Below are 17,471 nucleotides of genomic sequence, written 5' to 3'. Positions count from 1 at the left end.
TATGTGATCTAGTTCCCTGACCAGGGACCGAACCCAGGCCCTCTGCATTGGGAGCACAGAGTCTTAGCCATTGGACCACCAGGGAAGCCCCTACAATGAGTTTTTTAATCAATTTTTTTTAAATGATTGTGATTGGTTCCCTTTTCTTTTAAGGTAGGATATGCTAGAAATCACTAGCCTATGCCAACAGCAATACAGAATAATTATAGACAGTGATGATCTTTGAGTCACTTTTCTGTCCAGTCTGATTAATGTGGAAGATGACCATTTAATTGTGAAATGATCTTATTCCAGTTCCCCTTCCAATTCACCCACTGTTGCCCAGAGAGTTTCTTGCAGAGGAGCTGTAGACTGAGAAAAGTAGAGGAGGAGCTTATTGTCTGGAGAATAAGAACCAAGGAATTGAAACTTGCATAGGCGAAAGAAAATGTATGCTAAATAATCTATCTTTACTGTTGCATATGCCTTTTAAAGTATTCTTCAAACAAGAATGATGTTTTTAAAATATATATTTAATGAGGAAACATTTCTGACAAATACTTACCATCGATGCTCTCAACAATTCATATTGGTGTCAAGAGGGTGTGGCAGAAAAGCACAAGTTTAAATCACAGCTGGAGAACTTTCTAGCTTATGACTTCAATGAGTTTCTTGACCTCTCCATGCCTCAGTTTCCTCATCTATAAAATGAAGATAGTAATAGTCCCTATCCATAGATGTGTTATGAGGGTCAGATGAGATGATGTTTGCAAAGCATTAGTACAATGCCTGGCAGAAAGGAAGTGTAAATAAGAAGTAGTCCCCTCTCTCTTCACTCTTCTTACCTCTTATGCAGATCAGGGCAAAGACAGAGTTAGCATGACATGCGGAAAGGATATGACAAGGATAAAACATTTGTACTGACAGGTAGTGGTAGATACATGGGACGAAAGTATGGAAGGCTTTGGAAGGTACCTAGAGAAGTTTGAAGCATGTTTTATCTAAACCATGGATGATCCCCACTAGGAAGTAGGAGAGGCATGGTTATAGAATGGAGAAGGGTGGGCTGGTCATGTCAGAAAAGCTCCAGAGTAGGTAGGAAGAATGAGGTTCTGACTGTTGCATGAGGGGTCGGTCTTATAGAGCAGAAGGAATGTGTGTTCCTCGGAGAGAAGGAGATGTGTCAGGACATCTGGGTAGAAACAAAAGGATGTACCCTCACTGTGTACAAGTCATCTGAGAGCAAGGGGGGCCAAGGGAGGAGAGTTGGAGATATCTAACATAGGAAAGGAGCACGTCTGAGGCACCACCTCTCTGAGGACTGCTTTAAGGGCTCAGTAAAAATGAAGGGAAAATGTCAGATTCGTGATCATTGAGGAAGGTTTGGGAGAACATCCTTAGTAGGATTCATTCTCCATCTTTATTTATTTGTTTATTGTTTGAGGATAACTCAGCATCTCTGGTTGCAGAGCAAATGAACCAGGCAGTAGGGAGTGAGGGATCCCCATCCCCCACAAACCTGGGACAAAAATCAGAGCAGCCAACTTCCACCAGGGCAGCAATGAGAGCACGAAAGGGGTCACCACATGCACAGCAGGTGACTGAGGCGCCCAGGTGCTGTGTCTCTGTGCACATGTGGCCAGCCACATTCTGTGTCCCCACACTCACCCCAGGGCTGTTTATGAGCAAGTTCAGGTGGCTCCTTTTCTTTATTTAATTTTCCTTACAATAAATGTTGGCTTTAAAATACAGTCAAATACAGATATAATTTTTTTTTTTTTTAAAGCTGTGTCATCTCTAGAGTGAAGTAGAAGATGAAAGCTGCCCTTCCCTCATCACACACGTGGATAATAGGGCCCAAACTTTTCTTGGTGTCAGATTAGATGCTGGTTTTTCAGGTACCTTAAAAGTTATGCTAAAGGGGAGAAGTACTTCTAAATGTATTCCTAGGGCCACCACAGCATAGAACAGAGAGATGTTCAAACTAGAACTTGAAGATTCCTGCAGTCTCTAGGGCCCAGCCCTCTCATCCTGCTGGTGAGGAAACGCACTCACCAGAGCCAGAGAGTGAGAAAGCCCTGTAGTCACGAGGTACAGTGTAAGTGAGCACCCCTACTCTCACCGTCTGGACTGTGTGTGTGTTTCACTCTCTCTCGGTGCCTCAGTGACCTCCTGGCCCTGGGCAGTTCCCACGTGAAAGACAAGCTGCTGAGTGCCCACTGCTTCCTCTTGACCCAAGTCAGGGGTGCACAAGAAGCAGAGGCAGGAGCCTAACCATGCTGCAGTGGAGCAGAGCCAATACAAGTGCAGGCTTGGCAGCACTTCCTAGCTGTGTACTCAGGACTAGCTACTTCCTGTTTCCTCGGTTTCTCCATCAATAAAATGGGAGTGCATGCATGCTCAGTCATGTCTGACTCATTGCAACCCTATGGACTGTAGCCCTCCTCTCCGCCCTCCAGGCTCCTCTGTCCCTGGGATTTCCCAGGCAATAATACTGGCATGGGTTGCCATTTCCTCCTCCAGGGGATATTCCCCACCCAGGGATCGAACCAGTGTCTCCTGCTTTGCAGGCAGATTCTTTACTGCTGAGCCACTAGGGAAGTCCCAAAATGAGGGTTAATAGTACTATTTGTTGTGAAGATTAGATAACAAATATAAAGCATTCAGTATTGTACCTCAAAGGTAATAAAATGACTAGTAAGGTTTGGTGACTATTATCATTACTTTTTTGTGCAAAGGCTTTGTGACTCATAACACCCTGTAAAAAGTAAAGGACTGGCCATGATTACAACAGTGATGGCCAAGGCTCGCTCATAGCCTTCTTTCTTTCTTCCTTCCACCTTCTCTCTGTGAACTTTGGCAGCAGGGCACTTCCACAGAAGCAGTAGCTGAGAGAAAGATGGTGCAGAGTGTAAGAGTACTTACTCTTTCCAAAGGCCGTCTCAGAAGACACCAGGGATGGCTCTGGCTTACAACCCATTCCCTCCTGGGCATCACCAGATGATGGTGCGCCTGTAAAAGCCTTGACTTGGCCAGTTCCATGGTATTCCTTTTCCTTTTCTGACTTCTAGAAAATGTTTCCTACCCCAGTTGTTGGGTTGACCAAAAAATTCATTGGGGTTTTTCCATTACATCTTATGAAAAACCCAAACGACTTTTTGAACCATCTGACACAATTCGCATACCAAATAAAGCTCATGGCTTACCAAGGCTGCCACTAACACATATAAGTACCTTAGTATAAATTTTAAAAATGTCTCTCTTCCTCAAGTCATGTCCCTTCCACTTTGTTTGAACAAGATAGCTTACTGTCCTTGTGCAGTGTGCAACCTACATAACCATATGTGGCAGCCCTGTGGCTTGTGTTAAGAATATTCATCTCTGTTCTTTAGGTCCTAAAACACCTGCGGCACCTAAATTTTACCAGCAATATGGGGGAGCAAGTAACTTTCGATGAATGTGGAGACCTGGCAGGGAACTATTCCATCATCAACTGGCACCTCTCCCCAGAGGACGGCTCCATAGTGTTTAAGGAAGTTGGATATTACAATGTCTATGCCAAGAAAGGAGAGAGACTCTTCATCAATGATGAAAAAATTCTGTGGAGTGGATTCTCAAGGGAGGTATGTGCTGTCCATCAGGATACTAGATGCCTCCACCACGGGAAGAAACTGTGCTGGGCTTTGGGAGGGCCTTGGGCTTTGCCACTGGACTTCCAGAATCACAAGTCCACTTCCATCAATTCGCTAACTGCATTGTCAGGATTCCCTGTGAAATCCACGAGTGTTTAGTGTCCAAAAGAGAATTCTCAGAACCAGAGCCCCATGCTTACTGTATTGAAACAATTTTATTCTTTACAAATCTGACTCCATGGCTAATAATAGTTTCTTTGGCTAAAACTTTCCCAAACCAGAGCAAAATATTTAAGCAAATACAAGCATCACTCAAGACAGGGCGTGGACAATTCACACAGAGGTAGCTCCCTGTTATCCAAAATAGCTTAGGACTGGCCTATAAATCAAAAGGACAATTTATTCTCCTCCTATGGGAGACCTGTAGCAAATAGTAGGATGCTTGTGACTGCGATCACGGCCTCCTTCCATGAGGTATCACTTCATCTAGAAGCCTGATTAATAACCAGAGGCACATTACTCCCAGTGAATATGCACTTAAGGAAAAGATACATGATAGGCTGAAAAAAATCACCATTCTATGATAGTTATGTCCTAGAATATAGTATGTTCTAAGGACCCAGATCCTCTGTAGGAACAAACCCTGGACAAGGCATCCTCTCAAACTCTTCCAAAAAGCCTGGGTGAGAACTGCTACATTTCTCTTTGCATTTGCCTTTCTGTTATTGGAGTAGGAAATGGCAGCCTACTCCAGTATTCTTGTCTGGAAAATCTCATGGACAGAGGAGGCTGGTGAGCTACAGCATATGGGGTCCCAAAGATTCAGACACAACTGAGGGACTAACACTTTCTATTATCACCTTTGAGTATCTTGGACCACTTTTTATGACATGACCAAAAATTCAACTTCATCTTTTTACCAAATGCTTCTTAGGTTGATGGGTTTCTCAATTTAAAGGATAAGTTACCTTTAAGAAGTTCTCCTATAGATAGCAAATCTCATCCACAGTATGCAAGTCTTTCTAGTTTCTACCTCAGAGAATGAATTCTCGCTTATAAACATGTCATGACCCTTTTTCAAATAGAGCTTTGGGGATTCCAGAGGGTATGTTCCTCTGTCCACTAATTATACTCTTGTCTAAATTATCACAAGTATCAATTGACTACAGTCTAAATTGATCAGCTATGTTATCTATAATCTGTTCCCTGCTGGTGTGGACTCATCCAGGTTATATTGTACCTCCGTTGATGCACGCAGTTGTCTCTACTTGGGGTAGATTGAACCATTGTTATTTTGTTATTTTGAGGTTTTTGCCACTCATAGCCTAACAGAAGCCAAGAAGGAAAGCTACTAAACTCATTTTAAAAGGCTAATATAATCTTAATTTCAAAAACAGGCAATAACAGTACAAGAAAAAGCAATTATAGGCTAATCTATAAACACAGATGTGGTCACATCCTAAATAAAATGTCAGCAAAGTTGGGCCAGCAATGTATGAAATACATGTCGTGATCCAGTAGAGTTTGCAGTGAATTTACAAGCACATAATCATAGCAAACATTAGTGTTCATAGATGTAGCTTATCCTTTCCTTCCTTCAAAGCAGGGTCCTGAGAGTCTCAGGGATCATCAGATCTGGTATTGACACTTCTATTCCTCTTTCATTAGAAAATATTGCTGATCATCTGTTCAAGTGTTTTAAAATTCCTTGTCAAGCCAGTTATTTCTTTTTTGCTGGAAACAATGATAATTATTTTACTGCTTTCCATGTGTTTAACTTTGTAAGATGTTTCCAGTTCAAGCAAGTAGTGGAGGAAGGGGGATAATCTTCTTAAAGAGATGTTCTGAAAATAATATGAACCCTACCATGTCAAGGGTTATTCAAGGCTTTGTAACTGGGGCTACAAAAATGAAGACTTGCTCCCTAATTCAAGAAATGTATGCTTTTTGCGTTCTTATGATGTATTTATTATCTCTGATACACATAGACTGTTAGGTAGTAAATACCTAATAAGTACTCAGTTACCTGGCATGATCAAAGATTGAGATGGAAGCAGGATTTCTGAATGGTAAAGCAATGGTAGATTGGGCAAAATTGTTAAAAACCATCGTTTAGGAAGCTAGAAATCAACCAATAGCATACATCAAAAGGTGAAGTTTCTTTTTGTTGTTTTTGTTTTTTAAGAAAAACTAATGAAACTCAGCTAACAGTGGCAGTCTGTGGCATTTTAGCCTGGGGCTACTCTCCAACTATTTCTAATGTGGACAAGCGTGTTATATGCATTATTATTAAAAGTAACAGGTTTTTTTAGCCCTTTCCAATATGTTTTGCCCATATTTTTCTTGTTCCACTAACTAGGAACCCTGGTGTAATATATAATAATAGTGGTGATACTGAGCACCCTTGTTTTAAATAAGCACCCTTATTTATTTTAAATTAAATAATATTGTGTCATATGGATTGATGTTTATGCTAACAATTTGGGGATGTCTTTTCAAGGTAAAGATATTTCTTCCTACTCTCATTAAGTTTTTTTCTAATTTTTTTAAAAAATTATTTATTTTGTAATTGAAGGATCATTGCTTTACAGAATCTTGTTTTCTGTCAAACATCATTAAGTTTTTTATCACTAGTTTGTGTTAAATTTCATCAAATATTTTTTCATCCATTGATGATCATGTTTTCTGTGTTAATTTATTAACAGTGAGTGACACAGAATTTCTAATATTAAATTTGCTTACATTCCTGGCAGGAACTCAGCATGATCATGGTGTATTTTGTTTTGCATGCCCTTTGAGTTTGTCTGTTATTTTAGTACTTTCATCTATTTTCAAGCAGTAGAAAGTAGTTGTACTCTTTCCAGATCCTTTCAGAGTCCTTACCCTTTGCATGTATCTCCAGGATTTCTATACATTTTTATTTCCAATAACTTCTATACATTTTTACTTCCAATAATCAGAACTTCATATTCTTTTTCAGAGACTGCCTGCAGGCTAATGGAACCCATTTTGCCTACAGGCTCAGAGAGGCAAAGGAGAACCTCAGAAGAGCCTAGGAATTTACATTTCCCTTCTGCTCTGAGTGCTGTGCAAGTATGAAAGCTCTAGCCCTTTTTTTCAGGTCAGGACAGCGTTGGGGCCTAACCAGCAATCCAGAGCTCCCCCGGGGAATCAGGCAGAAGTCGGAGGGACTTTGCTCAGGATCATAGCCTTGCTTCTTCTCCTCCCTCCTATGTCCTACTTCCTCCATGCTCTTCCTGATTCCCTTGGGAGAACTTTCCTTATAAATTACTTGGACACAAATCCTCAACTCAGCTCTACTTCTGAAGACAACTTAATAAGTGAGATGGGCCTTCATACTGTCCTTGTCTTGTTTTAGAATCAAGGTTACTATACTGGGCTTACAAGAATTAGTTGGAAGGTACTCCTTTAAGAATATATATATTTTCCTGATCTCTGCTAGAGTTTGTATAAGATAAGATTGCTCTGTTCCTTGAAAGTTTAGTACTGCTTGCTCATGGTGAGCAAGGATGATGGTCATCTCAGGTATGACTCTGTGGTGGGGAGGAAGTAAGTGGAAAGAGGAGTATATTATTCTGGGACTTGTAGAGGATGGAAGGGAAGGCTATTTAAGGAGGATTTTGTTACTGCATAGACTCACAACAATTAATCTTCCTTAAATTCCACTGAGATGTGTGTGTGTGTGTGTGTGCATGCACTTTCCCACAGGCATTTGTCCCCTCAGAGATAATAGGAACACAGACCGCTGGTCCTTCCTCCGCCTGGATTGGGCCTGAGTCTGCCACACTGGTGCTAGTGCCCAGCTCCTCCCTCTGACACCTGTCAGAGGAGCTGGAAGACTGATCCCACAGCTGCAGCCCCTCTGTTGTGATCTCCGCCCTCAGGTGCCTTTCTCCAACTGCAGCCGAGACTGCCTGGCAGGGACCAGGAAAGGAATCATTGAGGGGGAGCCCACCTGCTGCTTTGAGTGCGTGGAATGTCCTGATGGGGAGTACAGCGACGAGACAGGTAAAGGGGCAACCCCTGGTGGACACGCAGAGCTCCCTTCCCTGTGGGGCCGGGGCTCAGCCAAGTCCCTGGAAGGGCTGGGCTGAGACGGTGCTTAGCACGGTTTCTCATTGAACAAGGTGCGTCTGAGCGTCACACTGGGCTGCACACGGAGGGGGATAGAGTCGGAATATTAGATACCTCTGTAATACCATAAAAGTTTACAAACACGTCTGTAGCACATCTTTCTCTTACTTCAATACTGCACTCCAATATTGTTTTTCTTTTCTTAGAGCTCAGTGATCCTGAATAGACAAAGTTGTGTCTGTTCCCTGATTAAGGCAGCAGCAGTGCCAGAGAGTGTATCAGGGAATCACCATCTAAAATGAGAGACTGGATGACAGCAGCAAGAAGATTCTGTAGGCAACACAATAGTGTAACATCAAATTCAAAGCGGGGCTAATCGAGCTAAACAACAGAATAATCTCTTAGGAACCAGAGATGTGTGTCCCAGGCTCCAGAGTTAATAGGTCAAGAAAGATTGTCTACAGAGTGCCTGGCACTGGACTTACTATCTTATTTATGTTTCTCCTATGCCTCAGTTTCTTCATCTGTAAAGTAAGAATAATAATAAACCTATCTTACAGAGTTTGGGGAATTAAATTAGATAAAACTGGTAAAACACATGATAAGTTATAGAGAAATATTTGATTGGCATATTGGAAGCACTCTATAAATACTAAATGTAATTTTTTTCTCATTATTATTAACTCATTTCATCCTCACTACCATGATGGAGTTATTGCTTCCATTTCATTGATGAGGAAACTGAGGCTCAGAATGGTTAAGGAGCCTGACCAAAGTCACACAGCTAATAAATGGCAGAGCCAGGATTCCCATCCAGATCTCTGACTGCAAAGCCCATGCTCCTTTCACTCCCCAAAACTGCACGCTGACTGAGACAGAGCAGAGGCTTAATAAACATTTGTTGGTCAAATGAGTCTGCAGCCCCTCTCACTAGAAAGCCGTTGATGTGGAATGATGAAGGCACAGGTCAGAATCGTGGAGTACTTTGCCGTGATCAAAGAGGCTGCTCTGGCGTGTCTACAAAGCCCATCCTTATGTCCAAAATAAGTCAGACTGAGTGTGAATCACTGTGAAAATTGGTGGACAGCGCCAGATCCCCAGTGTGCAGGGCAGCCACCTGTCTGGCAAGACTGATCATTCTGTGCTTGCTGAAGGATGGTTTGTACATCAGCAAGTAGTGTTAAAGGAAGCAAGTAGCCCTCCTAGAGTTTGGGATTGACATGTACACACTGCTATATGTAAAATGGATGAGCAATGATCTACTGTATAACACAGGGAAGTCAGTTCAATATTATGCCACAACCTAAATGGGAAAAGAATTTGAAAAAGAATAGATACATGTATGTGTATAAACTGAATCCCTTTGCTATACACCTGAAACTATCACAACATTGTTAATCAGCTATACTGCAACATAAAATTTAAAAATTTTTCAAAAAGTAGCCCCCATATATACAAACTAGAGGAGGGCATGGCAACCCACTCCAGTTTTCTTGCCTGGAGAATCCCATGGATAGATGAGCCTGGTGGGCTACAGTCCATAGGGTCGAAAAGAGTTGGACACAACTGAAGGGACCTGAGCACAGCACGTATGACTGAACACACAGCACATATGACTGATCAGAGCACACGTGACTGAGTACAGCACAAAAGAGAAAAATAATAGAACCATCAAAGAAACATGAAATTAAGTATATTATTAGGCATAAGTCAGGGTTCAGTACATTATCTGATAATGTAAAAATCACATTTCATCAATAAAGCAAATTTAAAGTTCCCTCATCACCACATTCACACTCACAAATTTCAGTCTCTGCCACGCAGTACTGACCCCTTCATTGTGACATTTTACAGATGCAAGTGCCTGTGATAAGTGCCCTGATGACTTCTGGTCCAATGAGAACCACACTTCCTGCATCGCCAAGGAGATCGAGTTTCTGTCCTGGACCGAGCCCTTCGGGATCGCACTCACGCTCTTTGCTGTGCTGGGCATTTTCCTCACTGCCTTCGTGCTGGGCGTCTTCATCAAGTTCCGCAACACGCCCATCGTCAAGGCCACCAACCGGGAGCTCTCCTACCTCCTCCTCTTCTCCCTGCTCTGCTGCTTCTCCAGCTCCCTGTTCTTCATCGGGGAGCCCCAGGACTGGACCTGCCGCCTGCGCCAGCCGGCCTTTGGCATCAGCTTCGTGCTCTGCATCTCGTGCATCCTGGTGAAAACCAATCGGGTCCTCCTGGTGTTTGAGGCCAAGATTCCCACCAGCTTCCACCGCAAGTGGTGGGGGCTCAACCTGCAGTTCCTGCTGGTCTTCCTCTGCACCTTCATGCAGATTGTCATCTGTGCCATTTGGCTCAATACGGCGCCCCCCTCCAGCTACCGCAACCACGAGCTGGAGGACGAGATCATCTTCATCACCTGCCACGAGGGCTCGCTCATGGCGCTGGGCTTCCTCATCGGCTACACCTGCTTGCTGGCCGCCATCTGCTTCTTCTTCGCCTTCAAGTCCCGGAAGCTGCCAGAGAACTTCAACGAGGCCAAGTTCATCACCTTCAGCATGCTCATCTTCTTCATCGTCTGGATCTCCTTCATCCCCGCCTACGCCAGCACTTACGGCAAGTTCGTCTCTGCGGTGGAGGTGATCGCCATCCTGGCGGCCAGCTTTGGCTTGCTGGCCTGCATCTTCTTCAACAAGGTCTATATCATCCTCTTCAAGCCGTCCCGGAACACCATCGAGGAGGTACGCTGCAGCACCGCGGCACACGCCTTCAAGGTGGCCGCCCGAGCCACCCTGCGCCGCAGCAACGTCTCGCGCCAGCGGTCCAGTAGCCTGGGGGGCTCCACGGGATCCACCCCCTCCTCCTCCATCAGCAGCAAGAGCAACAGCGAGGACCCGTTCCCGCAGCAGCAGCCGGAGAGGCAGAAGCAGCCACAGCCGCTGGCCCTGAGCCCGCACAACGCGCAGCAGCCACAGCCGCGGCCACCCTCGACCCCACAGCCGCAGCCACAGTCGCAGCAGCCGCCCCGATGCAAGCAGAAGGTCATCTTCGGCAGCGGCACCGTCACCTTCTCGCTGAGCTTTGACGAGCCTCAGAAGAGCGCCGTGGCTCACAGGAATTCCACGCACCAGACCTCCCTGGAGGTCCAGAAAAACAATGACGCCCTGACCAAACACCAGGCGTTGCTCCCGCTGCAGTGCGGGGAGACGGACTCGGAACTGACCGCCCAGGAGACAGGCCTGCAGGGCCCTGTGGGTGAGGACCACCAGCTAGAGATGGAGGACCCCGAAGAGATGTCCCCGGCACTTGTAGTGTCTAATTCCCGGAGCTTTGTCATCAGCGGTGGAGGCAGCACTGTTACAGAAAACTTGCTGCGTTCTTAAAAAGGGAAGGAGAAAGCCAGTTAAGGGGGAATCCAGGCAGTTTTCCCGGGATGACCTTCTCCACAGGGATGAGGAACTGCCCCCTGCCTCCCTTCCTCCAGGAAGGAGGGATAAGACCCACCAAATGCTTGGAACTTAGTTGCACTGCTATAAACGACAGTGAATGAACTAATGTCCCCCTTAAAATTAAAAAGAGGAGAGCAGTGTGCTTCTGTGGTCAGGGTTATCAGAGTGCTGAGATCCCTATAGTCAGGTTCGCCTTTCCTATCCCTGCTTCCATTCTCCTCTTCTGTTCTATCCCATCCAACAGTCCAGAGATAAAACCATGGCTTTAAGATACCCACCTATTCCCCCTAGGGTCTTATTTGTTGTTTTTGTTGCTGTTGTTTTGGTTTGATTTTTGTTTTTAATGTTGAAACGTCTGCCCTGAACTTTGCAGACAGCCTGGTCCAGAGACAAACCTGTGCAGAGTGACAGGACCTCATATTGGCCACCACTAGAGTTGAGTGTGAAAGACAGAATGTCGCCAGCGCTGCCCAACACCTTGACAGTGGGAAGAACTTGAAATGTCCAGAGCTGTAAGATGAATTTGTCCCCTCCTATTTATGAAAACTGTTAAATATGTGGTTTCCTACTTGCTGCTGCTGTCGTGTGACGTGGAGAAGGTTAGCATCCATCCTCTAACAGTACGTCTCATTTTGTCCAGAGTGCGATGGTGATGCCATGTTAGATTCCAAGATCTCAGGAATCACCTCAGACTGCTGGGAAGAGACTGCATGAATCCAATGAGCTGTATCTGTAATTAATATTGTCATATGTAGCTTTATCCTTAAGAAAATGCTTTTGTTTTAATAGTTCATAGACAATATAAACTGGAAAAAATGTCCCAGTCTGGTTGATATAAGGCAGTATTATTGAGTTCCATTTTCTTTGCCTGCCCCACCACCCACACCCCAATGAGCTAAGCCCTAAATGAACCTTTTCAGGGCCCAGGGATCCAGAAGCTCCCTCTTTCTCCACCCCAAATGCTTCTTGAAGTCAGATCCATGCCTTCCCCTGTGAAGAATAAGCTCCCAGTCTCTGACCTCCTACCAGTTTCTGGGGTAAGAACATGTGGTTCCAAGAGAGCTCTCATAGGATATTACTCTTGGCACCCCCCAATGCCGTACTTAGGTTCCCTCCAGCAGTGGGAGTCTGCCCAAGGGTAGTTACAAGATTGAATGTTGAACGGCATACTGCTGAACAGTCAGGTTCCGGAGCTAGAGAAGTCTGGGGTCAAATGCTGGGCTTGTCACTCACAAGTTGGGTGACCACAGGCAGGGAACCTTGACCTCACTCAGCCCCAGCTTCTTTGTGTCTAAAATGGCGGTAATGGTCATTCTTTTCCCTCAGAGCTCTTATGTGGGTTAAATGAAATAAATGTATGTAAAGTATTTTAGCATGGTGCCTAGCCCATAGTAAGCACGCAATAAATATTAGTTAATATTATTACTGATATTGTAATTTTTTTCACTTGTTTAAAATAGAAAACAACACATTTATTTAACCATTCACACTCTAACAACAAACCAATGATCACACTAACTTTCTCCATAATAAGCCCAAGAAATCTACAGCCCGATCCAAGGGGTCCTGAACACCATAGCTCATGGTAAAGCCAAACATCAGTCCCCCAAGGGCCCCATGTTCCCCCCACCTCTGTGGTGTCAGAACCAAGATGTCCAGTACCAAGGGAAGGCCATCCCAGTCTTGCAGCCGACTCTCAGATCTCTCTAAATGCTGCTTTCAAGCCAGTCAAATCTGTGTGATGCCACAAGTCTACAGTTCTTGATGACTTTCTGACCATTTTCTTCCAAAAGGGCCACCTTTCCTTGATTTTTAAAATGAAAATGAACTGTGGAAGGGACTTCCCTGGTAAGCCGATGGTAAAGACTCCATGCTGCCAATGCAGGGGACGCAGGTTCAATCCCTGGTCAAGGTACTAAGATCCCACATGCCGCACAATGAGGCCAAAAGATTAAAAAAATTAAAGTTGAAAGTTTTTTAAAAAAAAAGACTTGTAGGCAAAACACTCTCTGACATACATCACAGCAGGATCCTCTATGATCCACCTCCTAGAATACTGGAAATAAAAGCAAAAATAAACAAATGGGATCTAATTAAAATTAAAAGCTTCTGCACAACAAAGGAAACTATAAGCAAGATGAAAAGACAGCCTTTGGAATGGGAGAAAATAATAGCAAATGAAGCAACTGACAAACAACTAATCTCAAAAATACACAAGCAACTCCTGCAGCTCAATTCCAGAAAAATAAATGACCCAACCAAAAATGGGCCAAAGAACTAAATAGACATTTCTCCAAAGAAGACATACGGATGGCTAACAAACACATGAAAAGATGCTCAACATCACTCATTATTAGAGAAATGCAAATCAAAACCACTATGAGGTACCATTTCACACCAGTCAGAATGGCAGCGATCCAAAAGTCTACAAGCAATAAATGCTGGAGAGGGTGTGGAGAAAAGGAAACCCTCTTACACTGTTGGTGGGAATGCAAATTAGTACAGCCACTATGGAGAACAGTGTGGAGATTCCTTAAAAAATTGCAAATAGAACTGCCTTATGACCCAGCAATCCCATTGCTGGGCATACACACCGAGGAAACCAGAATTGAAAGAGACACATGTACCCCAATGTTCATTGCAGCACTGTTTATAATAGCCAGGACATGGAAACAACCTAGATGTCCATCAGCAGATGAATGGATAAGAAAGCTGTGGTACATATACACAATGGAGTATTACTCAGCCATTAAACAGAATACATTTGAATCAGTTCTAATGAGGTGGATGAAACTGGAGCCTATTATACAGAGTGAAGTAAGCCAGAAAGAAAAACACCAATACAGTATACTAACACATATATATGGAATTTAGAAAGATAGTAATGATAACCCTCTATGCGAGACAGCAAAAGAGACACAGATGTATAGAACGGACTTTTAGACTCTGTGGGAGAGGGAGAGGGTGGGATGATTTGGAAGAATGGCATTGAAACATGTATACTATCAGGTAAGAAATGAATCGCCAGTCTGTTTGATACAGGATACAGGATACTTGGGGCTGGTGCACGGGGATGACCCAGAGAGATGATATGGGGAGGGGGGTGGGAGGGTGGTTCAGGATTGGGAACTCACGTACAGCCGTGGCTGATTCATGTCAATGTATGGCAAAACCAATACAGTATTGTAAAGTAAAATAAAGTAAAAATAAAAAAATAAAAAAAATAAAGACTTGTGGAAATTACAATTGTCAATCTAGATGAAAAGACACTAGAGGGCGTCATGTAGGAGACACAGAGAAGGTCTCACACAGGACGACCTGAAGGATCTGCTTCCCCAAACCAGACCCAGCCTGCCACTCCCACCCTGGTCACACCTCGGAGCAAGGCCCAGAGCATAATGAAGACTTATATTTAACGTTTTACTTGGCAAAGTAGGGAAAACCACTCGACCATTCAGGTATGACCTAAATCAAATCCCTTATAATTATACAGTGGAAGTGAGAAATAGATTTAAGGGACTAGATCTGATAGATAGAGTGCCTGATGAACTATGGACTGAGGTTCGTGACATTGTACAGGAGACAGGGATCAAGACCATCCCCATGGAAAAGAACTGCTAAAAAGCAAAATGGCTGTCTGGGGAGGCCTTACAAATAGCTGTGAAAAGAAGAGAAGCAAAAAGCAAAGGAGAAAAGGAAAGATATAAGCATCTGAATGCAGAGTTCCAAAGAATAGCAAGGAGAGATGAGAAAGCCTTCCTCAGCCATCAGTGCAAAGAAATAGAGGAAAACAACAGAATGGGAAAGACTAGAGATCTCTTCAAGAAAATTAGAGATACCAAGGGAACATTTCATGCAAAGATGGGCTCGATAAAGGACAGAAATGGTATGGACCTAACTGAAGCAGAAGATATTAAGAAGAGGTGGCAAGAATACACAGAAGAACTGTACAAAAAAGATCTTCATAACCCAGATAATCATGATGGTGTGATCACTCACCTAGAGCCAGACATCCTGGAATGTGAAGTCAAGTGGGCCTCAGAAAGCATCACTACAAACAAAGCTAGTGGAGGTAATGGAATTCCAGTTGAGCTGTTTCAAATCCTGAAAGATGATGCTGTGAAAGTGCTGCACTCAATATGCCAGCAAATTTGGAAAACTCAGCGGTGGCCACAGGACTGGAAAAGGTCAGTTTTCATTCCAATCCCAAAGACAGGCAATGCCAAAGAATGCTCAAACTACCACACAATTGCACTCATCTCACACACTAGTAAAGTAATGCTCAAAATTCTCCAAGCCAGGCTTCAGCAATACGTGAACCATGAACTTCCAGATGTTCAAGCTGGTTTTAGAAAAGGCAGAGGAACCAGAGATCAAGTTGCCAACATCCGCTGGATCATGGAAAAAGCAAGAGAGTTCCAGAAAAACATCTCTTTCTGCTTTATTGACTATGCCAAAGCCTTTGACTGTGTGGATCACAATAAACTGTGGAAAATTCTGAAAGAGATGGGAATACCAGACCACCTGAGCTGCCTCTTGAGAAATCTGTATGCAGGTCAGGAAGCAACAGTTAGAACTGGACATGGAGCAACAGATTGGTTCAAATAGTAAAAGCAGTATGTCAAGGCTGTATATTGTCACCCTGCTTATTTAACTTCTATGCAGAGTACATCATGAGAAATACTGGGCTGGAAGAAGCACAAGCTGGAATCAAGATTGCTGAGAGAAATATCAATAACCTCATATATGCAGATGACACCACCCTTATAGCAGATAGTGAAGAAGAACTAAAAAGCCTCTTGATGAAAGTGAAAGAGGAGAGCGAAAAAGTTGGCTTAAAGCTCAACATTCAGCAAACGAAGATCATGGTATCTAGTCCCATCACTTCATGGGAAATAGATGGGGAAACAGTGGAAACAGTGTCAGACTTTATTTTGGGGGGCTGCAAAATCACTGCAGATGGTGACTGCAGCCATGAAATTAAAAGACGCTTACTCCTTGGAAGAAAAGTTATGACCAATCTAGATAGCATATTGAAAAGCAGAGACATTACTTTGCCAACAAAGGTCCGTCTAGTCAAGGCTATGGTTTTCCCAGTGGTCATGTATGGATGTGAGAGTTGGACTGTGAAGAAAGGTGAGCACCGAAGAATTGATGCTTTTGAACTGTGGTGTTGGAGAAGACTCCTGAGAGTCCCTTGGACTGCAAAGAGATCCAACCAGTCCATCCTAAATGAGATCAGCCTTGGGATTTCTTTGGAAGGAATGATGCTAAAGCTGAAACTCCAGTACTTTGGCCACCTCATGCGAAGAGTTGACTCATTGGAAAAGACTCTGGTGCTGGGAGGGATTGGGGGCAGGAGGAGAAGGGGACGACAGAGGATGAGATGGCTGAATGGCATCACCAACTCGATGCACAGAGTTTGGGTGAACTCCAGGAGTTGGTAATGGACAGGGAGGCCTGGCGTGCTGCAATTCATGGGGTCGCGAGAGTTAGACAGGACTGAGCAACTGAACTGAACTGAACTGAACGTTTGATGGCCTTGGTTTTAATTTTTCTATTTGCTTGTTTTAAATACAAGTTCTTATCTCATTTTTATTTTGTTGGTCAAAGCAGCCAAGTGGCAACAGCTACTTTGCAATGCAAAATGCCTCACACTCATCCTTCCTAAGTTTGCTTTGACAAGTGGCTCACCCTCACGGCTAAGCTGGAGGGAGAGGTTTCTCAGGGAAAACACACACCATTCACAGTGAGCTCCACTTCACCGAGTGCTTGCAGATAAAAGTGGCCTCAGAAAAGGAGGCTGACCATCACTGTCCTCTGTCGTTCGTAGCAGGCACGACTCTCACACAACCAGGGTGTCAGTTGTGAATCTGCACTTTTTCTCTGTCACAACGTAGTTTCCTTCTCAAATTCCCATTCAGCCTAATGACAGAAACTTCATTTTAGTCAATCTGGGGTTTTCTCTTGAATTTCAGAATGTTCTGAATCAATTTAGATTTTTAGGGGTCTGTTCAGAGGTTTCTCCCTTCCCTCTTCCAGGAAGCTTTCTATCGTGTGAGGAGGTAGGGTTCCCCAAACATCCACAGCTCCTGTTGACATCTATGAGAACATTTTTTTTTCTTTTATCTTTTTTAGATGTGGACCATTTTTAAAGTCTTTATTGAATTTGTTAAAAACAGTGCTTCTGTTTTATGTTCTGAGTTTTTGGCCTCGAGGAATGTGGGATCTTAACCCTCTGACCAGGGATTGCACCTGTACCCGTTGCATTGGAATGTGAAGTCTTAACCGCTGGACCACCAGGGAAGTCCCTCTGAGAACA

At 43.8% G+C, this 17,471-nt stretch overlaps 1 protein-coding gene across 1 annotated transcript in view; it reads left to right on the top strand.

Moving 5' to 3' along the window:
• Window positions 1–12,574, top strand: part of CASR (calcium sensing receptor) — a 30,154-nt gene extending 17,580 nt beyond the window's left edge. Inside the window, exons 4-6 of the mRNA XM_040250541.1 lie at window positions 3,372–3,602; window positions 7,517–7,640; window positions 9,561–12,574. Of these exons, the coding sequence (XP_040106475.1) occupies window positions 3,372–3,602; window positions 7,517–7,640; window positions 9,561–11,083 (1,878 nt within the window). The 3' untranslated portion in view covers window positions 11,084–12,574. The remainder of the gene's footprint in view (window positions 1–3,371; window positions 3,603–7,516; window positions 7,641–9,560) is intronic.
• The last annotated feature ends 4,897 nt before the right edge of the window (window positions 12,575–17,471 follow it).

Source organism: Oryx dammah, unplaced genomic scaffold, assembly GCF_014754425.2.
Source record: "Oryx dammah isolate SB20612 unplaced genomic scaffold, SCBI_Odam_1.1 HiC_scaffold_2, whole genome shotgun sequence".
In the NCBI taxonomy this organism is placed as follows: Eukaryota; Metazoa; Chordata; class Mammalia; order Artiodactyla; family Bovidae; genus Oryx; species Oryx dammah.
Note: the sequence above shows the minus strand (reverse complement) of the source record. Positions and strands in the feature narration are given on the sequence as shown.